General features: G+C 34.3%; 4 protein-coding genes across 5 annotated transcripts; 2 read left to right on the top strand and 2 right to left on the bottom strand.

Annotated features, from left to right (window-relative positions):
- Nucleotides 1–267: 267 nt before the first annotated feature.
- LOC114376660 (zinc transport protein ZntB-like) lies at nucleotides 268–6,766 on the bottom strand. 2 transcript variants are annotated; one of them, XM_028334870.1, is made up of 5 exons: nucleotides 6,464–6,766; nucleotides 5,240–6,383; nucleotides 2,247–2,326; nucleotides 1,524–1,788; nucleotides 268–1,119 (listed from the first exon to the last, which is right to left on the bottom strand). In XM_028334870.1, exons 2-5 carry the CDS (start codon nucleotides 6,027–6,029, stop codon nucleotides 851–853), a joined length of 1,404 nt encoding a protein of 467 aa, XP_028190671.1. In that variant the 5' UTR covers nucleotides 6,030–6,383; nucleotides 6,464–6,766; the 3' UTR covers nucleotides 268–850. The 2 variants fall into 2 exon arrangements, with proteins under 2 accessions (XP_028190671.1, XP_028190670.1); XM_028334869.1 differs by having other exon boundaries at nucleotides 5,240–6,373.
- A 2,847-nt stretch (nucleotides 6,767–9,613) lies between these two features.
- On the top strand, nucleotides 9,614–11,280 carry LOC114375199 (UDP-glycosyltransferase 79B30-like). Its single transcript, XM_028332966.1, has one exon. It carries the CDS (start codon nucleotides 10,226–10,228, stop codon nucleotides 11,183–11,185), a length of 960 nt encoding a protein of 319 aa, XP_028188767.1. The 5' UTR covers nucleotides 9,614–10,225; the 3' UTR covers nucleotides 11,186–11,280.
- Nucleotides 11,281–15,105: 3,825 nt separating this feature from the next.
- On the top strand, nucleotides 15,106–22,057 carry LOC114375268 (rDNA transcriptional regulator pol5-like). The gene is made up of 8 exons (XM_028333047.1): nucleotides 15,106–15,752; nucleotides 16,048–16,173; nucleotides 16,262–16,459; nucleotides 16,975–17,202; nucleotides 17,296–18,420; nucleotides 19,201–19,488; nucleotides 20,029–20,455; nucleotides 20,852–22,057. Exons 1-8 carry the CDS (start codon nucleotides 15,240–15,242, stop codon nucleotides 21,697–21,699), a joined length of 3,753 nt encoding a protein of 1,250 aa, XP_028188848.1. The 5' UTR covers nucleotides 15,106–15,239; the 3' UTR covers nucleotides 21,700–22,057.
- A 524-nt stretch (nucleotides 22,058–22,581) lies between these two features.
- Nucleotides 22,582–25,235, bottom strand: LOC114373057 (transcription factor GTE7-like). The gene is made up of 4 exons (XM_028330604.1): nucleotides 23,683–25,235; nucleotides 23,368–23,587; nucleotides 23,125–23,281; nucleotides 22,582–23,028 (listed from the first exon to the last, which is right to left on the bottom strand). Exons 1-3 carry the CDS (start codon nucleotides 24,997–24,999, stop codon nucleotides 23,223–23,225), a joined length of 1,596 nt encoding a protein of 531 aa, XP_028186405.1. The 5' UTR covers nucleotides 25,000–25,235; the 3' UTR covers nucleotides 22,582–23,028; nucleotides 23,125–23,222.
- Between the last annotated feature and the right edge of the window lie 1,881 nt (nucleotides 25,236–27,116).

Raw genomic sequence — 27,116 nt, 5'->3', positions numbered from 1 at the left:
CATATGCTTGTATAAGTACCGGATTGCCGTGGTTTCAGCTGGTGTAAGATTTTATCGATTAAAAAAAAAATTATCCATTGCACTGCATATCACCATTTTTATGTGATACACACACTTTCTAATCTCACTGCACCATTTTTTAGTGTTAGGAATTTAATCTGTAGTCGTTACACCATTTTTTAAATTATATAATTTTCACTATTTTTCGTAAACTTGAACAATTTCATGAAAATTGACAAACACAAAAAATAATAAAAACCTTCCCAATGAGAAAAGAAAATTGATACAGGAACAATTGTTTGATTGTTTCTCTAGAGAGAGAAAAAATTATTGTCAAGAAAGTGAACTAATAAGCTTAGAAAAGGGCAGGAGAATAGCAATTACAGTCCCAGCGAAGCAGCTTGATCTGGTCCTCCATGATCAATCAGAGACAATTAATAACATAAGAAATAAGAAATTAAAAAAATCTGCCGCTAACCAAAAAAGAAAAGTATACTGTACAAGTTTAAAATGTACTAATAAGAGTTGCCAAAAAGAAAGTGATAGATCCATATATCCTCTCCTAAAGGGGGGGAAAAACAATGAAAGAATAAGAAATAAAGCTTGCCTTGATCACAAACTCCATTTTACTGTACCAGAGAATCTGTGCTTCATGAGAATTCCATTGAGGCTTCAGATGATTGTTTTACTGACAACTAATTGCCAGTTTATTACATGTTGTATGTGCATGCGAGCCATTGAAAAGCAGCTAATAAAATAGCTTGCAAGTGAGGCATTCTTGAAAACAGAAGGAAGTAATAATTGACTTAAATGTTCATTCATAGAATGAAATAGGCAATCCCATGAACCATCAAATCCGAAGATAGCCCCCTCGCTCCTGCTCTCCTATTCTTAATGATCTCCTGAGCAATGACTTCCTGTTCAGTGACCAGCTTCTTCCCATAGCTCTCTTATTTCGCCAGGCAGCCGCTATACGGGTATAAAGGGCCGGGAAAATGAAGCAGAGTAGTACAAGAAATAACATAGCAACACACAGTAACATGACATTACGAAAACCTTCTTTTAGCTCTGGGGTATTTTGACCTGTCCATGGAACTCCTCCAACATTCATGCCAAAGACTGCAATTAGAGTTCAAAAATTAAAATCATACCAGTATTGGATAACCAGTGGAAGTGGATATGAAAGTTCATAACAAATCAGAATAGGTAATGTAAACGTATTCATCAGTGCTTCATAAGACCATTGGAGGGGGTGCTTATGAAGTTTCGGTTACATACCAGGTGTTTATTTAATCACTGGTGCTAAAATTTTGTTGTGGATCCTGAGTGTGTACTTTTATAAACAATATAAGTAAAAATGATTGATGTGTAATGGTAAAATAGAAGAGTTGCTTAAGCTGCTGGGTTGGAGAGAAGAGTTTCTTGAGTTGTAAAAAGTAAAATTGAGTTATGCATAATGGTGGGACCTACTTAATATGTGTAAAAAGTGAAAAAGAGAGGTGTTGGGTTGAAGATGCTCTAACCTCCTGTTATGATGGACAAAGGGAGGAATATTATGGAAAGGAACGAAAGATAGTACAGCTTCCTGTTTATTTGCTCTGACTGCCAGCTGTCTAGACCAGCCTGAATTGCTGTGACACGATTTACTATAAACCCCACATTCTCCTTCAGCCTCCTTAACCTTCCAATTAGTTCTTCAAGGGAGTTAAGGTCATCACTGGCAAACCATCTTTTTGAAGAGCATTTTTCTTTGACCCGAAGATATACTTGCTCTCCATGGGCAATCACCTGAATAGAATTTGATTTTGATTTCATAAATACGAGAACAAATCAGATGGAAAAAGTACTGTCATTCAGTCATGGTAATGGTCCTCATTACTGTAATTTACAAATTCATGTTGACACTCTTTTCTTTCCATGTTCATTTTCACCTCTAACACAATAAAGAAGAATCATTTTCCAGTAGCAATTATGTTTCCAAAAAGCCTTCTTATTTTTCTATTTTGAACATGTAAATATACTTTTATACCCCCTCTCCCCCAGATTTATCTGCATTTATGAATTCAGAAGACACCTTTATTGAATATTGATGCCATTGAATGATGAAACCCTTATGCTTGATCACAAAACTACAATGTTTCATTATTCATGATTCACTAATAGAATGAGCTTCAGCAAGATTTATTTAAATTACAGCTTGATGCCTTTTGATCAGAAAGAATGAAAACAAATGAGTAAATTATCACCTGCAAGAGACGCTGCAAATTAATATGCAGTTTGGGGAATCTTCTGTCGTCTAGCATTTGTTTCTTCAAAGCATAACCACCTACAATTAAGCAGAGCAATTGTTCCTTATTCAATTCTATAAAACCATTTCATATGTGGCACATCAAGGAACTGGTCTAGAAGAAACTTGCACAAAACCTGTCGAAAACGGAAATTCAGGATACACACAAAAATGTTACACAAAACATTCTTATTATTTTATAAACCAGCTATACCTGGAATTATTCCCCTAGTTTCACCTTTTTGACTAGGGAACAGTGGCGTAAACAATTAACAACAGAATGTCCAAAACAGTCACTTTCTGCCAAATATTATGCTCTAAAAGGCCTTCACGTGGCCTTCCTCATTGCATAATAATGGCAAAAACATTTAAAACCACAAATGTTTTACCACCACTCTTTCATGACTTCAAACACTACAGTTAAAAAAAGGAGACACGAGGATGCAAATGCAAGGGTGGCAAGGCCATATTTTGGAAAATGGATTCAGTCAAAATAATCAAAATATATTAAGCTGACCTTGAAATCTATGGATATGTATAAGTTTTCACAAAATCAATAATCATATTACCATAACTAAATTTATTACTAAGATAAGATAAAAACGAAACAAATCTTATGGACTTCACAGGATATTTGACGAAATTAGAGAAAGCTCCTTTCTTATTTCAAAAATGTTTTTAATGTGACAAAAATATAGCCTCCAAATGGGAATGTATCAAACATAGGAACATTTCAAGAAGAGAAACTTAAATACGATTTGCTAGAGGTGGCATGTTGTCTGATTTCTTGTGAGATTTTATAGGCGGGCGCTAAATATTTAAGTCTTTTCCAAAGAGAAATGTTAACAACATACTATTTGACAGAGTCTGTTCAATACACTGCTATTGAATAAAATCTATGTGGACACCTCCCAAACCATATATAGTGGGTACTAGAACTACATGAATTTCACCCACAATAAAAGTATGTCATTAACATTTCTCTTTTCCTGAGAAATAGCTAGTAATTTGTTCCATCAGATCAATAATCACATTGAAATCAATGGAAGAATAAACAGGCCAATCGTGAAAAGAATAGTAGTGCACCATGTAACATTTTTCCAAGGACAATACATCATTAAGATACTGGATAAAGAAATAATTTAAGAGTTAACTATGTTTTTGGTCCCTGAACTTTTTCAGAATTTTGTTTTTAGTCTCTGAATAAAAATTTGACCGGTCAAGCTCCCTAATGTTTAATTCCGTTACAACTTTTGGTCCCTGCTGTTTACTTGTGCTGTTAAACAATGACGTGGCAGTCATTGAGACTGCCACGTGTAATTTTTCAAATTATTAATATTTAATTAATTTTTTGGCGGTTAAAAACCACCAGAAATCACTTAGCAAACACATTTAAAGGGTGTTAAACTATTTGTGGCTGCTAAAAACGCTGAAAAATACTTTCCTGGGCATAATAGGAGAGAACACAAACCGAAATCACTTAACCAAAAATTAAAAATGCCAGACAAAGCCAAACAATGCAATGCAAGACCAAGACGAGGGTGTGGACGCCCGATTTGAAGATGTCCGGAGTGCAAGCCAAACGTTGTCGTCCTGGAGGTCCTCGTCACTGACCACTCACTCCAGCAGTGGCATCAGGTCTTACACGTGGGGTCAGAGAGGATGCACCACAATGTCAGGTCTTGAACTGCTGTCGCGCCAAGTTGCGGTCAGCGGCGACGTGGTGGTCGGGCCGGATTTCTCTCTTGTCCTAGTCAAGGTTGTGGCGGCGCAACATGGTGGCAAGGATGCCCAGATCCAAATCTCTCGCGTTCGGATTTCTCTCTTGTGCGACATGCCTCATGCCTTCCTCATTTCTCTTGAGAAAATTTCCAGATCTAAATGCAAGAATCCCTTTTCTTTTTTAGACATTTTCATTTTTATTTCCTACCACTTCCCAAATTCCATAGTCAATATCAGTGTCGGTGATTGTTGATTAACCAAAAAAACTGCATTTATGATGTTTGTATTCTGCAATAAAATACTCAAATCTCATATTTTTGGGTGTAGTTCATGACCACGAATGTGGTTTTGATTTGAAGTTTCGACAACCAATTTTATTACACTTTAGTTTTCTTATGATTATTTCATCTTATATATTCATTTTAAGAATATCCAGTGATGCTGGACTCTTCTTTCCAGAAATCATGGTTATGTTGTTTCTCTTCTTCAATGTGCAGTGGAAAGGGAAAACACAAGAAGCAATAGGCAAGAAGCAATTTCTGGTGGATTTTAACCGCCAGAAAATGAATTAAACAATAATAATTTGAAGAATTACGCGTGACAGTCTCATTGACTGCCATGTCATCGTTTAATGGCACAAGTAAACAGCAGGGACCAAAAGTTATAACGGAATAAAACATCAAGGACCTTGACCGGTCAAATTTTAGATCAGGGACTAAAAACAAAATTCTGGAAAAGTTTAGGTACTAAAGACATAGTTAACCCTTAATTTAACTCAGTTAACAGATGTTAAACAAACAATCCAAAAGAGGCTTTGGGGTAACACTTTTAGTTAGGTCCCTTTCCTCTCTTCTTATGCATAAAAAATTATAACAACTTAAATTTGTTTTATTTATTGCAAACTAACACAATGATTTAGGATGTTATTCAATTAATGTCATCAACAAATTTTGTTTAATGAAGTCATAGGTAAAAATAATCAAACATATGAATCATCACAAACTTCAAATGTCATCTGTTAGACAATTTCAACCAGTCTACATTAGAATGGCCACAAAGTATGTCTATATTCACATCAGTAATCTTTTCAAGTCAATTGATAGAAAGTTAAAAACTAAGGCATGCTTTCAGTGATCAAGAACAGCCGGAATTTGTAATTTGAACCATGAAGAGTACTAAAAGTTCAGAATGGATTGGGAGGGGGGATCAAGGAGTTTATCACGAAATCACCTTTATCCAAGTCAAGCTCCACGGAGTCCAACTCCATCTCAAGCTTAGTCACAAGGTCTTGAATCTGATCTACATGTGTGTCAATTATGTGAACTACAAGATTTGAGACAGATCTAGGCACAGGGTTGTCAGCTTCCTCAGAGTGATTCATAGTCAATAAGAATTCAAGAACATGCTCCTTGATCACTGTCCTTTCCTGCTGCTGACCTCTTGAAGGATAGGAACTTTCAACACTAGGAATCTCCGAAAGTAGAGATTCACCCACACGTGAGAAGCCTAACCTGGGAACACGTCCCAAGGAAACGGTAATTACTGAATGTTCTGTAACTCTAGCAGCAATCCTAAATGTGAAGTCGCTGGAGGGAGGACCAGGCGAATTAACCCGGAAGACAAGCGCCCCATCTACATGAGCACAAAAGGGTCCATTGCTAACAAGTGAAAGAATGTCTTGGAGTTTCAAAGGTGGGCAGAAAACACCAATCAGGTCCTGTGCAGATTGTGACAACTTTTGATTTCCTTTCGGTAATTCAACGTGGTACCAAGAAAACTCATTTCCTCGGCCTTCTCCTACACCCGATTCCTTCTCTTCTTTTTGAAAAAGGTCTGCTAGATCCCAATCCTTATGATAAAAGTTCCCCATGCCATCAAATATATAAGCTCTCTTCCTCACCAAGCATGAAGGATGAGCAGGGTAGACACGGCGCTCCCTGAGGGGAACCCGTGCTGAAGTTTCACCCTCCATCTCCTCACCTACCCCATTCTCCATAACTCTATGCCGAGCTAGTTCCATAAACTTTCTGCAACTACCCCCAAAATAGGCTTCCAACTAATAAACAAGATTATATGGTATTAAACAACTTGATCCAAAAAACCTCAACTTCGAACTCAATTTTCGTATCTCATAAACTTGGCACTTGAAATCTCACGTCGTTTAAAACAACCTACTTTCAATGAAAACGCTATTATTCGAAATCCCAAAACCAAAGTCAACAAATCCAGCAGCGCAACGCAATTAATTGATCCAAATCCAAATTGACTGATAGTAAGGTACACCCAGAATTATTTCAAACAACCGAACTACGTTCATACAAATCTTCCAGCAAAACCCACCATGCGCACACTACGAATCAAACCCTGAAAAAAGCTGCAGTTTTCAGATTCTACTCAACCCAGCAAAGTAAGACAACCAATTAAAAAACAAATAAAGAAGAAGTGCATTATTACCTTGTTGAATGTCCAGATTATGAAACTAATGAATGAATGCCTGAAAAACTCAAACGTTGAAATTGGCTAAAGCGACACAGTATTGAAAAGTTCAAAGGGGAAAGGGGGATTTTTTTTCTCCTTTTTGTTGGTAATAAGGAAAAGGGGATGTGAGTGCGATAAACTAATTATGAACTAACAGAAAACATCGAATATAATTGTGAAGTGGTTGAGCTTCTAGGAAACTTCCCTTCACTATAAAATCCATGTGTTATCTGTCCCCAGCAGTAGTTATGAACTCCCAGATTTGAATGTCTTTTTAAAAATCGTTCACGAAAATTTAGTGGTACTTTATATTGAAATTAATTAAACATTAATTTTTCCATATTCGCCCAAAGGCTAGAAGACAACGTCATGGACTGACTCTCTCTTCCTGTATTTAGAAACTATTACTAATTTATCAGGATGCTTGATTGAAAGAGTGAGGATAATAAGATGTTCACTCTCCAAATTCAAAATTTTAATTTATAATATAGGAATTGATTAAGATTGTAATATAGTCATTTTTATTAAATAAAATGATAAATAATTATATAAATATAATAGTGATATGATACGATAAAAAGAGAGAAACAATATGAATAAAATAGATAATATGTGTTATCTCTTAATTTTATAGTTGATATTGATGAGATAGTTATTAATATTGCTATAATAGATACTACATTTTACAAATGTTAAATTCGTATATATTAATATAATAATATGTTAAATATATAATAATTTGTAACTTAATTTTATCGTCGATAATTTAATTATATTATATTTGATAAATATAATATAGATACACTAACTATAGCAGCAATATCAACAATATGTTAAATATATAATAATTTATGGCTTAATTTTATCATTGATAATTTAATTATATTATATTAATAAATATAATATCTAATGTTATTGAGAAGTCAAATTACTCATAACTTATTAATTATGAAATTATTAAATATAATATATTGATTAAATTTAATAAATATAATACATCTTTTAAAACCTAAAACCTTTATCTTTGCATTTCAGTTTATGTATATTAAAATTCATTATCAAATAAAATATAATTGTCGCGAAATTATATATATACATATAAATTAAGTTACAAATTTATAATTTATATTTTTAATGAATTAATTTATTAAACACAATTTAAAGCAGAAAAATGCAAATAGTTGAATATAATATAACTAAATTGATAAGTATATAAATGAAAATACGTTCAGTAAAAAAATGAAAATTACGAAGACATTTTGTAATATATTTGTGTTTCTTCAATTAAAATAATGTATGTGTGTTTTAGTTTAAATTTGTTGTCTCTTGCTTGTTTTTTACACAATTATATATTTTCACCTATTGTCAACTGTTACATGAATAAAAGGATTATGATATATTAGATCGGTGTAAAAAAAATTATTATAAAAAAAAGGTGTTTTAAGTTTTTAACCTAAAAATATAAAGGAGGCCAAATGTCAGAAAGCAGAAGAGACTAGACTATAATATTAACCGTGTCTTCATTGCTTTGCTGTGCTAGTGAAGTAGTGTGCGTGCCAGGTTTAAGAACTGATACAAACTGACCCTGACCCTAACCCTAACCCTATACTGAACCCCGCAACGACGCCGTCTTTTGCCGCCATGGGTAGTAGCAGTAAGAAAAGGAACTCTGCTTCAGAGGAACTTTGCTTGTTTTTCTGTTTTGGTATTGAAGCATTTGGAACTAGCCTTGCGTGTTTTTAAATATATGAATATAAATCTATGTTTTGAGTTATGTATAACAGTTCTTGAGATTTTTTTCGCTTTTTTTTAATTATGTTTTATTCGTTCACTTTAATTAATTAACTAACGTCTTGCTTCTACTCTGCTGCTAAATTACCTATGTTTTGTCATGTTCTTCATGGCTGCTAGGATTATATGTCAAATCTGCTGCAATCTCTTCTGCTTGCATAATAAACGTTCTGTCTGTTACACTGGTTTGAAGCAGGACAAATTCTAAGCTTTGCTTATTACTCTTTAGTCAAGAAAACATTTAATAAAATAAATGATTCGTTATTAATAGCATAAAAATCATCAATGTGATGAAGTTAAGTCATATGTACTCTCCAAAAGTATAAGTCATGATGAAAAAAATGACACATTGATACTTCATATTATGTTGGCATGCAATATGTGCTTCTTACCATTTAAATTATAATAACTTTGTTGATAGTGTATATAAGTTGAAAATATTTATAAAGTTTATCAACATCAATTTTCATTTTTTTAAATGATTTTATTAGTTGAGTTCATATTTTATATTTGATCATTTAAAGATAAAACATATAATAAAAATATTAACTTCTGTCCTATACATAATGAGATGCATTAACTAATTCTAAATAGACCTAGAAAAAATATATTATATAAAACAAAATGACATAATCATAATAACTGTCCATACAAACAAGTCAACGGTTAATATTATCTCTACTTTTAAATTTTATGTTTCTATTTAATTTATATTTTTCATTCTATATTAATGTATCATATTTTTATTCTAACAACTACTTTTATTACTAAATTATTTTCTTAAAATAATTTATAAAATAAAATTAATTAATATTGTTGGACGAAATTATTAATTTATTTAGTGATAATTGTAAAAATTAATTATTTTTTATAAAAAAATTTAATATTATTTAATAAATTATAAGTTAATATTAGTAATCAAATATTTCAATATTTTTGTTAAATAAATATGTAGTGTATTTTAATATTTTTATTTAAATTTTAATGTTTTGCATTATTTTCTTAATTTATAAAATAAATAATAATCCTTAATATTAGTAAAAAAATATAAAATAGAAAAAATATTAAATAAAACTATATAATTTTTAAAAAATAAATAAATAAATCTAATAAAAATATACATTAATTCATTAAATAATTAAAATAAAGAATTATTTACAATTTAAAAAAACAGGTAAAAAAATAAAATTATAAAATAATTTACAACTTCAATAAAAAAATATTTATTTACGAATGGAAAAAAAAAGTTTTAGAAATGATAACATTCAACATATCCATTTCGAGATACTAATTTAAATTCTAGGATGAAATTATATATTTTAAACAAAATTGCCCCACGTTGGTAGCTTGCCCTCACTATTTCGTAGAAGGATCCAAAGTAGCTTTCAACTCAACGCTTTATATTTTAAGTATGCATGTTATTTTAATTATTACATTTTTACTTATAATATGAGGATTCAGGTTAGAGACGTTGGAAACAGGTCCAGGCAAACGAACATGGATGCATCTTCTTTGCACATAGCAATGTTTCCATGGTTTGCCATGGGACACCTAACCCCATATCTTCACCTCTCCAACAAACTAGCAAAGAGAGGACACAGAATCTCCTTCTTCATCCCCAAAAGAACACCACACAAGTTAGAGCAATTCAACCTCTTCCCACATCTCATCACCTTCTTCCCTATCAACGTTCCTCACGTTGAAGGCCTTCCCCATGGCGCAGAAACCACTTCCGATGTCTCTTTCTCCTTAGCTCCACTCATTATGACAGCCATGGATCGCACTGAGAAAGACATAGAGCTTCTTCTCATTGAGCTAATGCCACAAATCGTTTTCTTTGACTTCACATATTGGCTACCAAACTTGACTCGCCGCTTGGGAATCAAATCTTTTTAGTACTTGATTATTGGGCCAGCGACAGTGTCTTACATAAGATCCCCAGCGAGGATGCGCCAAAACATGTCTGAAAGTGATCTTATGCAACCCCCTGAAGGGTACCCTGTGTCTTCCGTCAAGCTTCATGCACATGAAGTCAAGTTTCTTGCTTCTAAAAGGGATTGGGAGTTTGGAAGCGGTGTTCTCTTCTACCACCGTCTCAACAAGGGTTTGATCTTTTCAGACGCTGTTGGGTTCAAAGGTTGCCGAGAAATTGAAGGGCCTTATGTTGAGTATCTTGCAGAACAGTTTGGGAAGCCTGTTTTGCTTTCAGGACCTTTCATACCTGAGCCACCCAACACTGTTTTTGAGGGAAAATGGGGTTCATGGCTTGAAAGGTTCAAGCTTGGTTCTGTGGTTTTCTGTGTACTTGGGACTGAATGGAAGTTACCACATGATCAATTCCAAGGACTATTGTTGGGTCTTGAACTTACAGGGCTTCCTTTTTTGGCTGTTCTAAAAGTTCCAATTGGGTTTGAGACAATTGAAGCTGCTCTACCAGAAGGGTTCAAAGAAAGAGTTGAAGGGAGAGGAATTGTCCACAGTGGATGGATACAACAACAATTGATTTTGGAACACCCTTCAGTAGGCTGCTTCATTACGCATTGTGGTGCTGGTTCATTAACCGAGGCACTAGTAAATAAGTGTCAGATAGTGTTGCTGCCGCAGGTAGATGCTGATCATATCCTTAATGCAAGGACTATGGCTACAAATAAGGTTGGGGTGGAAGTGGAGAAGGGTGAAGAAGACGGGTTGTTCACAAAGGAGAGTGTGTGCAAAGCTGTGAAAATTGTGATGGATGATGAGAATGAGCTTGGGAGAGAGATAAAGACTAATCATAGTAAAGTGAGGAAGTTCTTACTGAACCACAAGTTGGAGTCTACCTGTGTTGATAGCTTTTGCCAGCAGCTTCGACATTTACTCATGATTTCCAAGTTTCAAGAAACTCAACTGAGATTATCATATTTCTAGTCTATGATTAAATCTTTTCAACCAATTAAACTAAGTATATTTTGTTCAATCTATTCGGTGTTTCGTGCTATCATGTTAAAGACATGAAAAAACTATGAAACTTGGAGTGCATTATTAGATTGATTAATTATTAATCAATTAATTAGCAGGACTCATTATCTAGTGGCATTCTATCATGTTTTTCCACCAAAAGAAAAAAAAAATGTACAAAATCTGATTCCCAGACCCGAATCCCGCATTAGCAAATTAAATATATTTCCCCTTGCTTTTCACGCGCACTCCAATAAATATTCGTGTGGTTGGAACAATTATAGCTAGCTAGGGATCATTTCTTTTCTTGAAACAAAACAACAAGAGACAGTAATGGTCCACGGGACCAAGGTATCCAAAATCATGATGCATATCAGATGGAATCACACTGCATTGTATTGGTGAAACATGAGTTATATATATTGATCGAGCTGGGGAAAAAAAGTGTTGGATTTAATTCAAAATTATAAAATGAGGTCACTTTTGAGAATTAAAGCCTTTTCATTGAAACAAAGTAACCAACAACAATATTAGAAGATGGCAATTAGTTTTGGATCATTAGCGTTTTATTGTTTAACAAAGAGAGGAGTGCTGGCTAAAGCTTCAATTTGTGCAATGAGTGATAAGCAACGTTTGGTTTTCTTTTTTGCATTCAAGGATGATTTTTCTTGGAGGTTTAAACTTTAAGAGATATAGGTAGATACATCTTTGGTGGAGATGTCAATACAAGGTGGGTATAGCCTGAGTCTAAAAGGTCTGAAATTGTATCTTTAGAATCACTAGGGTGCGTGATCCTTAGGGGTTGAGACAAGGGTGTTCACCATAGAAGCGTCCCAAGTGGGGTTACTCAAAGTGGACGATCTTGAGTAAAAACTCCCTGCTGTGTAATACTTTGATTTAGTGAAATATTCAAGCGGTTTTTTCTTAAATATATGAATAAGTGATTTAAATAATTAAAAATAAATTTAATTTTTTGCTAAAATAATTAATTAAAATATATGTTGCTTTTGTGCTTGAATTTTTGTAAAATTTGTTTGTAGGAATAAAATTTGTGTTAAATCTGACAGTGTATAAATTCATTGTTGAAGCAAGCATGCTGAGTTGTGAATATGAGAATTTAATTATATCTAGTATGTAGAGCGGTGCAATGCACGCTAAATTAGTATTTATTTTTATTTCAAGATATGTGATTTTGTATTATTTAAGGTAAATACGGAATATAATTTTTTTAATGTAAACTTATTAATTATTTGTTTTAACATTTATTATTATAAAAAAAGGCCTATAAATTTTAACAATATTAGTGAAATTAATTTAGATGGTGTTTATTTTGATGATAATATTATGCTGATATTTTTATTTAGTATATATGTATATATAAATCGATAACACACATGATAATTATTAAATATAAATGTTTATAAAAATATTAATGATTTTTAAAAATATAATTTGATATTGTGTAGACTAAATATTATTAGGGATGACAATGACATGAAATAATCTTAGATAGTAATTTCTTATCATTATAATCATTATCACATTAGATGAAAATACACTTCTTGCATATCTCATATTTGTACCAATATTTGGGCGAATATAAATGTATGTATTTTATAAATGTATGTTCGTAAGTACATAAACGATATTCGTGAATATTTCTTAAAATAAAACTTTAAAAAAATAGATTAAGAATTATTATCTCAATAGTGATATTAAGAAAAAATATTCCATTAAACATTATAGTGAGCATTGAGCATCAAAAAATATTTTTTAACAGGAAATTATTGGTAACAACTACTTCAATTAATTAATAAAAAATTTTAATACCATATTAAATAATTTTAATTATTGAAAAATATACTTAATTTTTAATGTATTAAATATTTCCATTTCACTTTTTTATGTTTATTTATATAACAATAATAATATTAATAATAATAATTTTGATTATAAGTGCTATGAAGATAATAATTTAAAATTATATAATATATTTTATAAATGGTTTCAATCACTTCTCCCATCTCAATTAATTATCATTTCAATGGAATTTATCAAAATAATTATTATTTATACAAATAAAAAATTTCATATTTAAAAGTAATTTTATAAAAATAAAATAATAATATATAAATAATTTAATGAAAATCTTATAAAAATATGAAGAGAAAATTATAATGATACTTTTTGTGTTTTGCTTCAATTACACACGCGCTTCCTTGTTTTCGATCTATAAAAAATTTCCTAACCTGTCTCAATATTCTCTTCTTGAAATAATGTTAACTCTTTTTATATATTTTGATCATATAATAGACATGTGTTATCAATATAATTTTTTTTTTTATTATACATACAATTTGTTTAGTGTCGAATATTGAAATTTAATATTTTTTATTGACTTAATATTGAATAATGCAACACACAATTGATCACCAATGAAAATAGCTATTAAAAGATAAAATTAAACTCCAAATGAAAAAAATAGCTTCATTAACTTTTATTACTTCAATTAAAATATATATTGTTTATAATCATCTTAATCAAATAAAATCACAATATAATCGATTGTAATTATCATAATTAATATAGTTATGTATTTTAATAAATAAAAATATTTTTAGCAAAATTTAGCAATTACATATAATAAAAAAAATTATACATGATAATTACATATTTACCTTAAAATTTTATTTTTAAATCATTTTAATTAATGCTCAATTTTTGAATTCAAATATATTTAATAATTACATGTAATTACCTTAATTGTATATGATTGATTATTACATTAATTACTTTCATTGTATAATATAAAAAGATCTAATTAACTTTGTTTAAAATAATTTTGTGTGAGAAAAATATTTTATATTATTTTTGAAAATAATTTATAAAATAAAAATCAAAACCAAGAAATAAAAATAAAAATATTTTTCATTATAAATTGAAATTTATTAAAAAAAAACTAATGTCTTTTCATATAAATCATCAAATAGTCACTTACTTTATTTTAACAAGATACATATACATCATAAAAAACACAGTTAGAATCATACACATCAATGGCCATAATTTCTCATTAACACTTTAAATGATAACTTAACGTTAATATTTTTCTATATTATTTTGTAGTACTACTTAATTTAATTTCCCTGGTATTTATATGACGCATCCAACCCAACCAAAATAATTATGGGTTAAACATACTCTCGTAAAACTTACCTGATCATAGTCCTTTCTTTCTGATCTTTCTTTTGGGCAAAAAACTCAAGAGTTTCTAGGAGAAGCTTTTTTTTTTTTTCCCAAAAAAAAATGCTAACAAAACCTATTGATAGAATAAGAATTATAGTAATTACCTGATGGGATGATATCTAATAAAGTCATTTCCCACCTATATTATTCCATAGATTCAAATCACCATAACGGTACAGGTAAGTGTGTAAAAATTTCAAAATCCAATTTCTTTTCTTTCAATTTTGTATTTTTACCTACTTATCTTATTTTATCCTAAAATGAAAAATTGAATCTTCAAATCATAATATTAATTATCTTAATTACCAATTTTAATATATTAATTATTTTAACTACTTTTTTAGTATATTAATTCCTTAAATCTAGTATATGTTCAAGCAAATAAATAATATATCTTCTTTTTTTAAGTAAATGAGTTTATTTTTAATACTAATTTTTAAAAATATTAAATAGAAAGATAACATTGTTATGAGTTAATTATAATATTCCTTAGAATGTGATTTATGAAAATATATCATGATAAATTGAGATTTTTTTAAAACAAATTAATTCCTTTTTTTCATGTTTTGGTTGAATTTTATTTTAATGAAAAAATAAATTAATTTCACCAATACTTAAACAAACATAATCAAGAAAGCAGAAGAGACTAGATAATATTAACGGTGTCTTCATTGCTTTGCTTGTGAAGTAGTGTGCGTGCCAGGTTTAAGAACTGATACAAACTGACCTTGACCCTAACCCTAAACTGAACCCCGCAACGACGCCGTCTTCCGCCGCCATGGGTAGTAGCAGTAAGAAAAGGAACTCTGCTTCAGAGGAACAAACCCTTGCCGCCGACGAATATCCCAAAATGCTCAATAAGAAACAGAAGAACACCACCACCGATGATGATAGCCAACAACAACAACCTTCCGTCAAGCCCATGGAGAGGAAGAAGAAGCGCAAAGCCTTGGACAAAGGGAGGCGCCGAACCGCATCCCAACCCGACCCCAAACCTGTGCCTCCGTCCACGGATTCGCCTAGCACTAGTGGCGGCAGCGCTATGCCGGAGTTCCACATTGGCGTGTTCAAGGACCTCGCGGCGGCGTCCAAGTCGGCGAGGGAAGCCGCCGCGAAGCAAATGGTGACGGAGTTGAAGGCTGTTCAGAACGCTTATGATTCGCGCGAGAAGGAGAGTGGTGAGGGTGGATTGAAGTTGGAAGCGGAGAAAGACGATGGATTGGATAACTGTGCTCCGTCTGTGAGATACGCTGTTCGTAGGCTTATTCGCGGTGTTTCTTCGTCCAGAGAGGTTTGTTACATTCTGTGATTGTTGGAACTGAAATGCTCTTTTTCCATGAGGTGCAAGTGGCATGGAATGATGGATCATAAGGCTTGTTGTTGCAAGTTTTATTTGAAAATACATTTCCCATATTTAATCATCTTCTCTACATTTTGTTAGGAAAATGTTTCTGATCATTTTTCATCGTTACCTTGATGTTGCTTGTATTAGTTTTCTTTGCTGGAATATATAAAATCTGCACATTGATGCTACAAATTTGCCTATTGAATTGTTGCTAAGATAACATCTTCTATTACTTTTGCAGTGTGCGCGACAAGGTTTTGCTTTAGGTTTAACTATTTTAGCTGGCACTGTTCATAACATTAATGTCGCGTCATTTCTCAAACTTGTAGTCAATTTGCTGGAAGTAACTTCATCAATGAAGGGTCAGGTAGGAAATGGCAGTGGCATGATTATTTTGTTTTTTACATTCTTCAACATGATACGTACTATATTTGTGTATTCTTGTGAAATTGCAGGAAGCAAAAGATTGTCTGCTGGGGCGCTTATTTGCTTATGGTGCTCTGGCTCGATCAGGAAGACTCATACAGGAGTGGAATATGGATAAAAGCACTCCATACTTAAGAGAATTTATCAGTGTACTTATCTCTCTTGCAAATAAAAAGCGGTACTTGCAAGAGCCTGCCGTCTCAATAATTTTAGACTTGGTTGAAAAGGTTTGTACATTATAAAAATAAGATAATCTTACCCTTAAACTTATTTTTTATGATTGGCTTGGGTTTCCTCAGATTTCAATTAGTCATGATCACTCTCTACTTACGTTCCATAAAATATTTTTTATATTATATCCCCCTGTTTACATGTGCAAAATTTGTGGGTGGAGATTATCTATAGCCATTGCTTGTATCCTGGTAAATCTAGTTGTGATAATGTAAAAGGAACTTTTTGACTTATGGGATGCTTTGGTGGACCTCTAGGACTAGATTGCAAGTACATTTTCTATATCAGATCCTTGTATGCATATGTCCATGTGCATAGATCCTCATATGCACATGCAAACAACTAGCATCATTGGAAGTGTCTATGCTATATGAGTAGATCACTTACTATTCAGGCCATCAGCTTGTTCAACTGATTTGAAACTCTTGTGGACCATTTGTTAGACTGTGTTTTATTTGATTTATTATTTCAAACCTATTGCTTACTATTATTTATTTTTTATTATTTGTAGTTACCTGTTGAAGCATTGATGAATCATGTTCTTGAAGCTCCTGGGCTCAAGGAGTGGTTTGAAGCTGCTATAGAAGTAGGAAATCCTGATGCTTTGTTCCTTGCTTTAAAAGTTAGAGAGAAGATTTCTATTGATAGCTCTGTATTTGGTAAACTGCTGCCGAATCCATTCAGCTCTAGCCAGCTTTTCTCTGCTGATCACTTGTCCTCCCTGAGTAATTGCTTGAAGGTAGATTATATCAATTCATCTATGTGTGGCCAGTTCTGTATTGGATTAAGTAATAGACAGAAAGGATTCTTATGTATTTTTTAAATGTGGTAGGAATCAACATTTTGTCAGCCTCGCGTTCATAGTGTCTGGCCAGTTTTGATAAATATTCTGTTGCCAAATACTATTTTGCAATTAGAAGATGCAGCATCAGCTTCAAATTCATTAAAGAAACACAAAAAGAGTCGAAAATCTAGCTCCTCTGATGAAGAAATTGCGAAGAATCTTCAGTCTTTTTGTGAAATAATAATTGAAGGATCCCTTCTCATTTCATCTCATGACCGTAAGCACTTTGCTTTTGATGTTCTGTTTCTTCTTCTCCAAAAGCTGCCTGCATCTTTAGTTCCAGTTGTTCTGTCGAACAAAGTTGTTCAGTGCCTGGTGGATGTACTATCAACGAAGAACACATGGCTGTTTAAAGTAGCGCAGCATTTTCTGAAACAGCTGTCAGATTGGGTGGGGGATGATGATGTCAGAAGAGTTGCTGTTATAGTGGCTATTCAGAAGCACAGCAATGGAAAATTTGATCGTATAACACGATCAAAACTTGTTAAAGATTTTATGTCACAGTTCAAAACTGAGCCTGGTTGCATGCTTTTTATTCAGAACTTAATGAACCTCTTTGTGGATGAAGGTAATGCCCCTGAGGAACCTTCAGATCAGAGTCAAACTACAGATGAAAATTCTGAAATAGGATCTATTGAGGATAAGGATTCTCCTAGGACCAATGGGAATTCTGATTTTTTGAAGAGTTGGGTTATAGAATCCCTTCCCAGTATTTTAAAATTCTTGAAGCTGGACCATGAAGAGAAGTTCCGAGTACAGAAAGAAATCATGAAGTTTCTGGCTGTTCAGGGTCTGTTCACTGCATCACTTGGCTCTGAGGTGACTTCGTTTGAGTTACAGGAGAAATTCAGGTGGCCAAAATCTTCCGCATCGAATGCTCTTTGTAAGATGTGTATAGACCAGCTACAATTGTTATTAGCAAATGCTCAGAAAGGGGAGGGTAGTCGTCCTTTGGCTAATCGCGTTGAGCCAAATGATCTTGGTTCTTACTTCATGAAATTCTTTGGCACCTTATGCAACATTCCTTCAGTTTCCCTCTTCCGGTCTTTAGATGATGTGGATCAAAAGGCAGTAAAAAAATTGCAGGCAATGGAAGCCAGATTATCCAGAGAGGTAATTATGCTTGTGACCTATTATTGATGCTTAGACAAAACTTAATATGGTCTTAATTTTTCTTCACTATGATGAAAGATGGGTAATTCCATGTACTAATTAATAGTGTCTTATGTGTAAGATTCCACAAAATCTTCATGTTGAATATTGCGGTAGTTTTTCCCCAAGATTTGGCACATTTAGCTTCTTAGTTTCTCTGGGCAGAGACTAGCAGTGAAGTCTGGACTGTTTGTGTTTACTTTAGTCATGCTTTGTAGGATGGATAGTTTAGGAATATGAAAGATAGAAAAAATATTATGTTCCTTGCAATTTACATAACAAAAACAATTAGGAAAAATTAGTGGATGACAATACATCTGAAGATATTGTCGTAATTTTTTATGTGGCATTTGCATATAATCATATATAAGTTGTTGAAATCGTTGACCTCCATATGCTTTATGGTTGATAGACTGATTTTATTGTTATTCTCCAAATGAAGAAAGTATTGGATTATCATTATGTTTTCAAGATATTAAATGCCCTTGCCTTTTCATTTAGTATTTTTTTTATAAAGTATTTGGAGGATAAATAGAAGGGTATGGCATTACTCATTATCTAATAAGTTTTTGTGATAGAATATTATCTTATAATTTACATCTGGATTACTATCCTTTGTGTGTGTTTCTGCATTTGCACCATTAAATACATTGTGGTTGAATTGTGTGAAATATTGTAATTTCATTTATTTTATTCAAGATATATGCTTGTCTTTCATATTTTTGTGGTAATATTAAGCAGGAAAGGAGCCATGACTGTAGCACTGATGCTAATAGATTGCATGCACTGAGATACTTGCTTATCCAACTGCTTCTGCAAGTGCTTCTTCGTCCAGGGGAGTTCTCCGAAGCTGCATCTGAACTCATCATTTGCTGTAAGAAGGCCTTTTCAACTTCTGATCTTCCTGAGTCCTCAGGAGAAGATGATGTGGAGGTTGATGATGCCCCTGAATTGATGGACGTTCTTGTGGATACATTACTCTCTCTGCTTCCACAGTCATCAGCTGCTATGCGGTCTTCCATTGAACAGGTCATGATGAAAAATGTTGTTTTATCTTTTGCATCTATAATTTTACATCAACTAGATTGGATTACCCCATTGTATTACCTCAATGCATGCCCATTTTTTTGCATCTTAACATTGTACTGGGGAAATTCCATAAACCTACACCTAGAACTGCATGGGAAAACTGTGAATGTCATGTTTGTTTAATAGGACAGGTCAGATGTTCACATATTCAATTAACAATGAAAAATATTTAGCCAAACCTTGATTGAATGGATGGTATGAACATGCTATCCAATAATGTATGCAATCTGTGTCTTGGTTATGGTATGAGTTATAGATTTGTTTGAGGCTGTTTGACAATTGATTAAGCTATATATGTCAAATTGGCAATTGTGCAGAGTGATAGTAGGAGATGTTAAGTACTTTGTTGAAAGACAATGTCATTTAAGAAAACTTAGTTGTCTTTGGTCGGACTCCTAATTTAAATTTGGCGTAGATATCATGGCTTATGTACTGTCTTCAGTGTCTTGCTATTTATCTAACACATGGCTCTATGTGCAGGTATTTAAATATTTTTGTGGTGATATCACTGATGATGGACTGATGCGGATGTTGCGGGTCATTAAGAAAAACTTAAAACCTGCAAGGCATCCAGATGCAGCAAGTGCAGATGATGATGATGAAGATGATGACTTTATCAATATTGAAGAAGAAATTGATCAAGCTGAGACAGGTGAGAGTGATGGGCAGACAGATGACTCCGAGTCAGTAGTTGAAGTGGAGGAGACTGATCATGGCCATTCCGAAGCTTCTGATGATTCTGATAGTGGGATGGATGATGATGCAATGTTCAGGATTGATACATATCTTGCCCAGATGTTTAAAGAGAAGAAAAATCAAGCTGGAGGTGAAACTGCTCATTCCCAGCTTGTGCTGTTCAAACTTAGAATCCTTTCATTGTTGGAAATTTTCCTTCATGAAAATCCAGGCAAGTATACATTGCTTATATCATTTATCACTTCTTGGGTTAGCTTTATGTTTTTAACACTGCTATTCTCGAAATGGTATTTTCATATATGCAATAAGAGACTGAGAAAACAAAAAAGTGTCAATTTTGCATTTTACAATTACATTTTTGCATAAAAAGTTCAAAATTGTCATGCATTGAACGTGGGGTCTTACATATGACAATCGGATCCAAAAGAATGGTGAGTATTAATCAGACAGGCTTGGGGAAGTTGAAGTTGAGGTTCAATAGTTTTCTGATTTTCTGCAATACTTGTAATCACTAGTTCAATGAGTTAGGGTCGTGAGCTTTTAACATCGGATTTACTTCATGTGTACATAAATGCTCAATTGCTCTTGGTGTTTTGCTACTTTACAGGTAAGCCTCAGGTTCTTATGGTTTACTCAAATTTGGCTCAGGCTTTTGTTAACCCTCATACAGCAGAAGTTAGTGAGCAGCTTGGACAGCGTATATGGGGAATATTGCAAAAGCAAATATTTAAAGCAAAGGATTATCCTAGGGGTGATGGAGTCCAGTTATCCACTCTTGAATCTCTGTTGGAAAAAAATTTGAAACTAGCTTCAAAACCATTTAAAAGACAGAAGTCTGCATCTAACCCTTCAAAGCAATCAGCTGCCTGGAACCGACAGAAAATGATTTGTTCCCTTGCCCAAACTGCGACCTTCTGGATTTTGAAAATTATTGATTCAAGAAATTTCGCAGAGTCTGAATTGGAGAGGATTGCTCAAATTTTCGGTGAAGTGTTGGTGGGGTATTTTGACAATAAGAAGTCTCAAATCAAATCTGGGTTTTTGAAAGAAATAATTCGAAGACGACCATGGGTTGGGCATGCTATACTTGGCTTCATTTTGGAGAGATGTGGAAGTGCCAAGTCAGACTTTCGACGAGTGGAAGCACTTGAGTTGGTAATGGAAATATTGAAGTCACTGACATCAGGAAATAATGATGAACAGAATGCATCGAAGAAGATTCTTAAGAACAGTTTTGATAAACTTTCTCGGCTGATGAAAGAATTGGTGACTAATATGCCAAGTAAACCGGCAAGGCGGACCGAAGTACTGAAGTTTTGTGTCAAGGCCTTGGAGATCTTGTCTAAGCACAATCTCACCAAGAATTTTGTTAAAACTTTGGCACCTGATACTCAAGCTGCCCTTGAGGTGCAACTTGGTGAGCAATTCATTAGTTTGAAGAAGCTGGAAAAATAAACGGCACAATTTAAAATTGCTGCTACAGCCTGACTAAAGAAGTTTTTGCTGTATCACATTGCTTGCACACTCGACAGAACAAAACAAGTTGGAAAATACAGTGAAAACCAGAAAAGCAATCCCCCATGATACTTTAAATTTATTCTGCCCGCAGTATGGTGAAAACAGTGCTCCGAAAATCCTTGAGGTGTTTGCAGTGAGAATTTTTGGTAAAACTTCAAGTTATTAGTTCTTATTTGTCTTTTGGATATGCTTTGTTTTTGTAAGCTCTATTATTGTTACACATGATGAGATTTTGAGTTGGTAAAGGGATTAACTTTTATGGTGCTTAAATTTGATCCTTTTTTTCCATAAAATATTTTAATAGTCTCCGGCGAGCGTTACTCTTTTGACATTCGAAATCTTTCTTTCCAGTTGTAATAGGCGACTTTGTCAAAACGTGCTCCTCCTTGTTTAATGGTTGTGGTACGTTGTTCAATTTTATTTCTCCACCAAATTCATTGTCTTTCAGTAACAACTTCATAAATTTTAACCGATAGGTAAATGTGTGTTAGTAGGAGTTTGAGAATGTGTTGTTAGCCCTCGTATAATTAATCTTCTATTACCAAAGGCATTAGTAGCAATCTCTTCGGCCAGCGAGTCTTACAATAACAGTAATATAAACATGTCGATTATAAAAAAATGTGCATGTTAGGGATTGTTTGAGAATGTGTTGTTAGCACTCATAATTAATCTTCTATTACCAAAGGCATTAGTAACAATCTCTTCGGCCAGCGAGTCTTACAATAACAGTAATATAACCATGTGAATCATAAAAAAAATATGCATGTTAGTGATTTTTAGGAAGCCTTTATAAATTGTAAAATATACCTATGTCAATTATTAAAAAATATGCTTTTTATTGATTGTCATGAAGCCTTTATTCCCATTGTAGTTTTTCCTTGGTGTTCAAGCATGTGCTTGGCACACAACATACAAAATGAAAGATGATTGATCTTTTCAAGTAATTAACGATCCCAAAATTTCCGATGCACAATCCACAAAAAAAGGCAAATTTTCAAGGATCTTCCATCTATTTACTGTTGTAATGTGTACAAGGTAAACTCAAAAACACTAACTCTCAGTTCTATTCCTAATTTTTAACGATTCTATCCTAGAATTTTCACCACATTTAAGTCTACTACTTTCTGGCCTACAAATTGTTTTGATGATTACTTCGGTTCCCGAAATTGTTTGTACAAATATGTCACACCACAAATCCTGGAGTGGACAGCGCCACAATGCAAACCGCTACTCCCAAAACGAACCAACAAACAACGGTCACAATCCCTGAAATGAAAAGTAATCACAAATTTAGCCTATCATATCCATCTGCGACAATATTCACAGCGTAAAAAAATAATACATCAAATGAAATGAGCATACCTCGTCCATGTATTCGAGCCACGCCCTCAAAGGAAGCCAATGAAGCAAAAGCATTTTCTTCATCTACATGACCATTAGTTCCAAAAACCCACTGACTACTACGAGTGCCCGTTGTCTGCTTCAGAATCACTCCCTGAGGAACTCCCCGAATCCGAATCTGCAACAGCGATCAAACTTAGGTTATTTCTAGATAGAAAAATAGCTTCAACTACAAACCAAAGACTGTTAGGGGCAGGTAAATACCGCTTGACGAAGACGAATCACTGCTTGAACTGCCAGAGCTACTAGAACTACTACTTGCATGGCCTCCAACAACATCTTTATCTTTCTCAATCTCCACAGGGGGGAACATACTCGTTGGCATCTCATCCCCAATGTCAATATCCTCGTCCCCTGCTTCTACTTTCTTTGGCTTCTTCACTTCAACTGGCCCCCCATCAACCTTCTCGCTAGAAGGCAATTCCTGTCAATTCAATGACATCAAAAGCAGCAATATTAGTAAATGCTAAATAAGAACATGCCCATTAATCAAAATGAACTAAGTGGTAGAGAATTTACCCCGTTGCCTTTGTTAGACTGCACATCGTTGTTGTTGTTGTCAATGTTGCCCATCAATGCCTGCCTCTTAATCTTGCTAACCATCTTCTTGTAATTAGTCACCAATCGATCAAGTTCCCAAAGTGTCTCTGTGTCAACAGCCTCAATGTCTAGCTCGATCTCATCCCCATCCTGCTTCAAATGTCCATTCCTCCTCCTTATGATCTGCACCACCTGTTCCATTTTCTCTGGCGGCAAACTCTGCAACCCTAACCCCAACTTGTGTTTCTCTTCAAGACTCATATCCCTCTTGTTGGGGTCCTTAGCCTTCGGCTTTGGTTGCTTCAAAGGCTTCACAGGAGGAGCTCGCATTGGGGATGGTGTGCGCACCGGAGACTGCACCAATGGAGGATTTGAAGAACTTGCAGGGTGCTGCGGTGGAGGTTCTTTATGCAATTTTGCAGGAGGGATCGGATTCTCCTTTTTCTTCACCCTCTCTGGCTCAACTTGGCTCCACGAACTGGCTTGCAATTCCTCCTCAGATTCGCGATCATGAACTATGCTACCTTCGAATTTCTCATGCACCGGTCGATATAGTTCCTCAAACCTAGCCAGAAGCTGTTCCGCCATGGTGTACACGTCGTGACCCTTAGGGTTATAAGCCAGTGCATTGTTGAACGTCAATCTCACATCAGAGGCGAAATCTGCAGGCGTGGCGTACACGTTCTTAGAGAGATTGGACTTCACAGTACCCAGATCCATGGGCTGCTTAATTATATCGCAGTAATCGTGGAGTTTCAGTCCAACTACATCGACGGGGGCTTTGAAGACCCACCCATGTTTGTGTTTGATCAGCTTCTGCAAAACTTGCGAGCAACACTTCATCAAGTTTCCAACCTCCGAATGCGACCGTTTCAAATCCTTTGCGGAATTAGATGGCAAGGGTCGCTTGTTGCCGGAAATTTTCTTGCCTGACGGTTTCTTTGGATGTCCGTTGAGGCTCTGCCCGGGTTGAAACTCGCTGGACCCGATTTGATTCCTTAGCTTCTGAATTTGTTCGAGCTCCGAGACGAGGCGATTCTTGAAGTCGTTGAGCTCCTTCTTGGTGCACGAAGCGACGTTGAAGGTCACATACTGGGAGTGAGTTGCGGCGTCGTTCGATCTCCGGTTGATAGAGGAAGCATCATCGGACGCCGATTGGGTCTTCTTGCCATTCGCTAATTTAGGGTTAGAATTAGGGTTAGGGTTAGGGTTAGAGAAAGGTACTTTTCCCATGAATCCAGCTCCACCGCTTCTATGCCGTGGCCAATTAGGTTCGTTCCGGTAGGCGGAAGCCATGAAGATGCGAAATCACGATCGTCCGGTGAGATTCCGCCGTCTCTCCGGCGTGAACTCTACAATGCGGGTCGAGCGAAGCATAGGTAAGCGGGGAACTAGGAATCACGCGCCAAAGACACTCCCACGCGCCGCCGGAGGAAGCACCGATTGAAAAAGAGAAAACCAGAAAATTAAAATCGTAGCGTTTAGGGTTTGGAACTTTGGTTACCCTAATCTGTGCGAGGAACGAAAGGGGGCTAGGGCCGCTTCTTAAAGGCGATGAGATCTGCCCGTGGGTGCTTCGGGAAGCTTTCTCTGCCGTTGATGCTTTCTTGATTCCTGATCCGACGGATAGCGTAGATTTCTCGGCTGTCCCGAAACCTGACCGTGAGATCTGGCACGGAGGGTGATGATTTCGTGATTTTGCCACGTGTCGTTATCAGAGCCGGAGGATGTAGGAGGCCTTGTTTTGATTTGGATTTGAGTTTGAAGTGAATTTGGGGTGAATGTGTAGTGCATTTAGGGTTTGACAGGGGATTGGGGCCCACGTTGATGACGTGGATGGACGCCAAACTGGCGTTTCCGGCGTGTGAGCGAGAAGGTACGCGCAGCGCGTGGCTGCGAGGAAAACGCGTGTCGATGTGAAGGGTAGTATCGTAAATGAACAGTGCAGCTTGAAATCCTTCTTCCTTCCCTGTGTTTTCACCTAATTATAATATCACCCACATTAGCGCTTTTGATTTTTGAATGATGAATTTTCTGACGAAAATGAAAATTAGTTAACTTAAAGGGTTTTGCGGTAGTAGGTTAATGATCAATTAACTTAATTAATTATAGGGATGGTCTAGCAACTTAGCTAAAAGATACTGGAAAAAGGATTTTTGTTGAAGTGATATCAAAATTCAGGAGCGACTTTTTTTTCTTGGTTTTAAGGTGTGTACTTTTAGTACTTAAAGATAAAACCTATCTTGTTATTATTTAACTGTTGAACAAATTTAATGGAAATAAAAGCAAAATTACTACAACAAAATAAACAAACCCTCTTCTTTATATATAAAAAAATATCTAGAAGTTCCATAAGTTGATTACTTCAAGTTGTATTATATTTGATGAGGCTAATCTTAATTTGAGTTCATTTTTTTCACCAATAATATTAATAAGTCAATAAATACATTCACTTCCACATCGAATTAGTAGGTATCTCCTTAATAATTTTTATAATATTTAATGGTATTAAGATTTTTTTTACTGTGATGATATTAAGATTTGAAAATTAATTTATATTTCTTAAATTTGCAATGTAGACACAAATTTTGTCTACAATTTATTCAGACATCTGATCATTTGGTTTGCACTGCTCCTTCACAAATCAATTATGGAATTAGTCGGAATATAAGTTGAAATGAATAATAGACAGATCCTTTCTCTCTCAATCATGTGTGTGTATATATATATATATATATAGTTTTATCGTAAAGTTCTTCGTAAAGTTATGCTTAAATTAATGATGTTAGGATGATGATTATGACTTATGTTATTAGATGATTTGTGTTTCGACTTAAAATCTGCAAATATTGTTGAAGTTTTTGTATACAAGGTATTGTCCGTTTAGATACTAGATATATCGTCATAATTTTATTCTTATAAAAGGTACCTCAGTGGTTGAGAGATAAGAGTGTTTATAAACGACTTATAAGTCTTGACTTCCAAGCGATGCTGGACCTTGTGACTACCAGAACAATTTGAAATACTTAAACCAAGAGTCTCTTTCAAGACAAAATAAAATTATGATTCATAACTTGCTTCTTGATCGTTGTCAACACTGAGGTAATTCATTTGTTAATACAATATTCCAGTCGTAGAATTAATTGTTGATTCTCAAAGCTTTTGAAGTTGTTTGTCACCCCAAAAGGCGCGCTAGTCATCAAACATGTCAATGGATACCCCAAAAAAGTGTCGGTCATCAAACATGTAGTAAAAATAAACAACTACTCATTTCGTTCCTATTTATAAGACTTAAGTTTGAAATGATACTTATTACTTTCCAAAAGATCCAATTTATCATATTTCTTGCATTAAGTATTTTTAGACTAAAAATATCCTTTATTAAGAGAAGAAATATAACCTATTGGCAAATC

The sequence above is a fragment of the Glycine soja genome, chromosome 11 (assembly GCF_004193775.1).
Source record: "Glycine soja cultivar W05 chromosome 11, ASM419377v2, whole genome shotgun sequence".
Lineage (NCBI taxonomy): Eukaryota > Viridiplantae > Streptophyta > Magnoliopsida > Fabales > Fabaceae > Glycine > Glycine soja.
The sequence above is the reverse complement of the archived record's forward strand: the minus strand, read 5'-3'. Positions and strand labels throughout refer to the sequence as shown.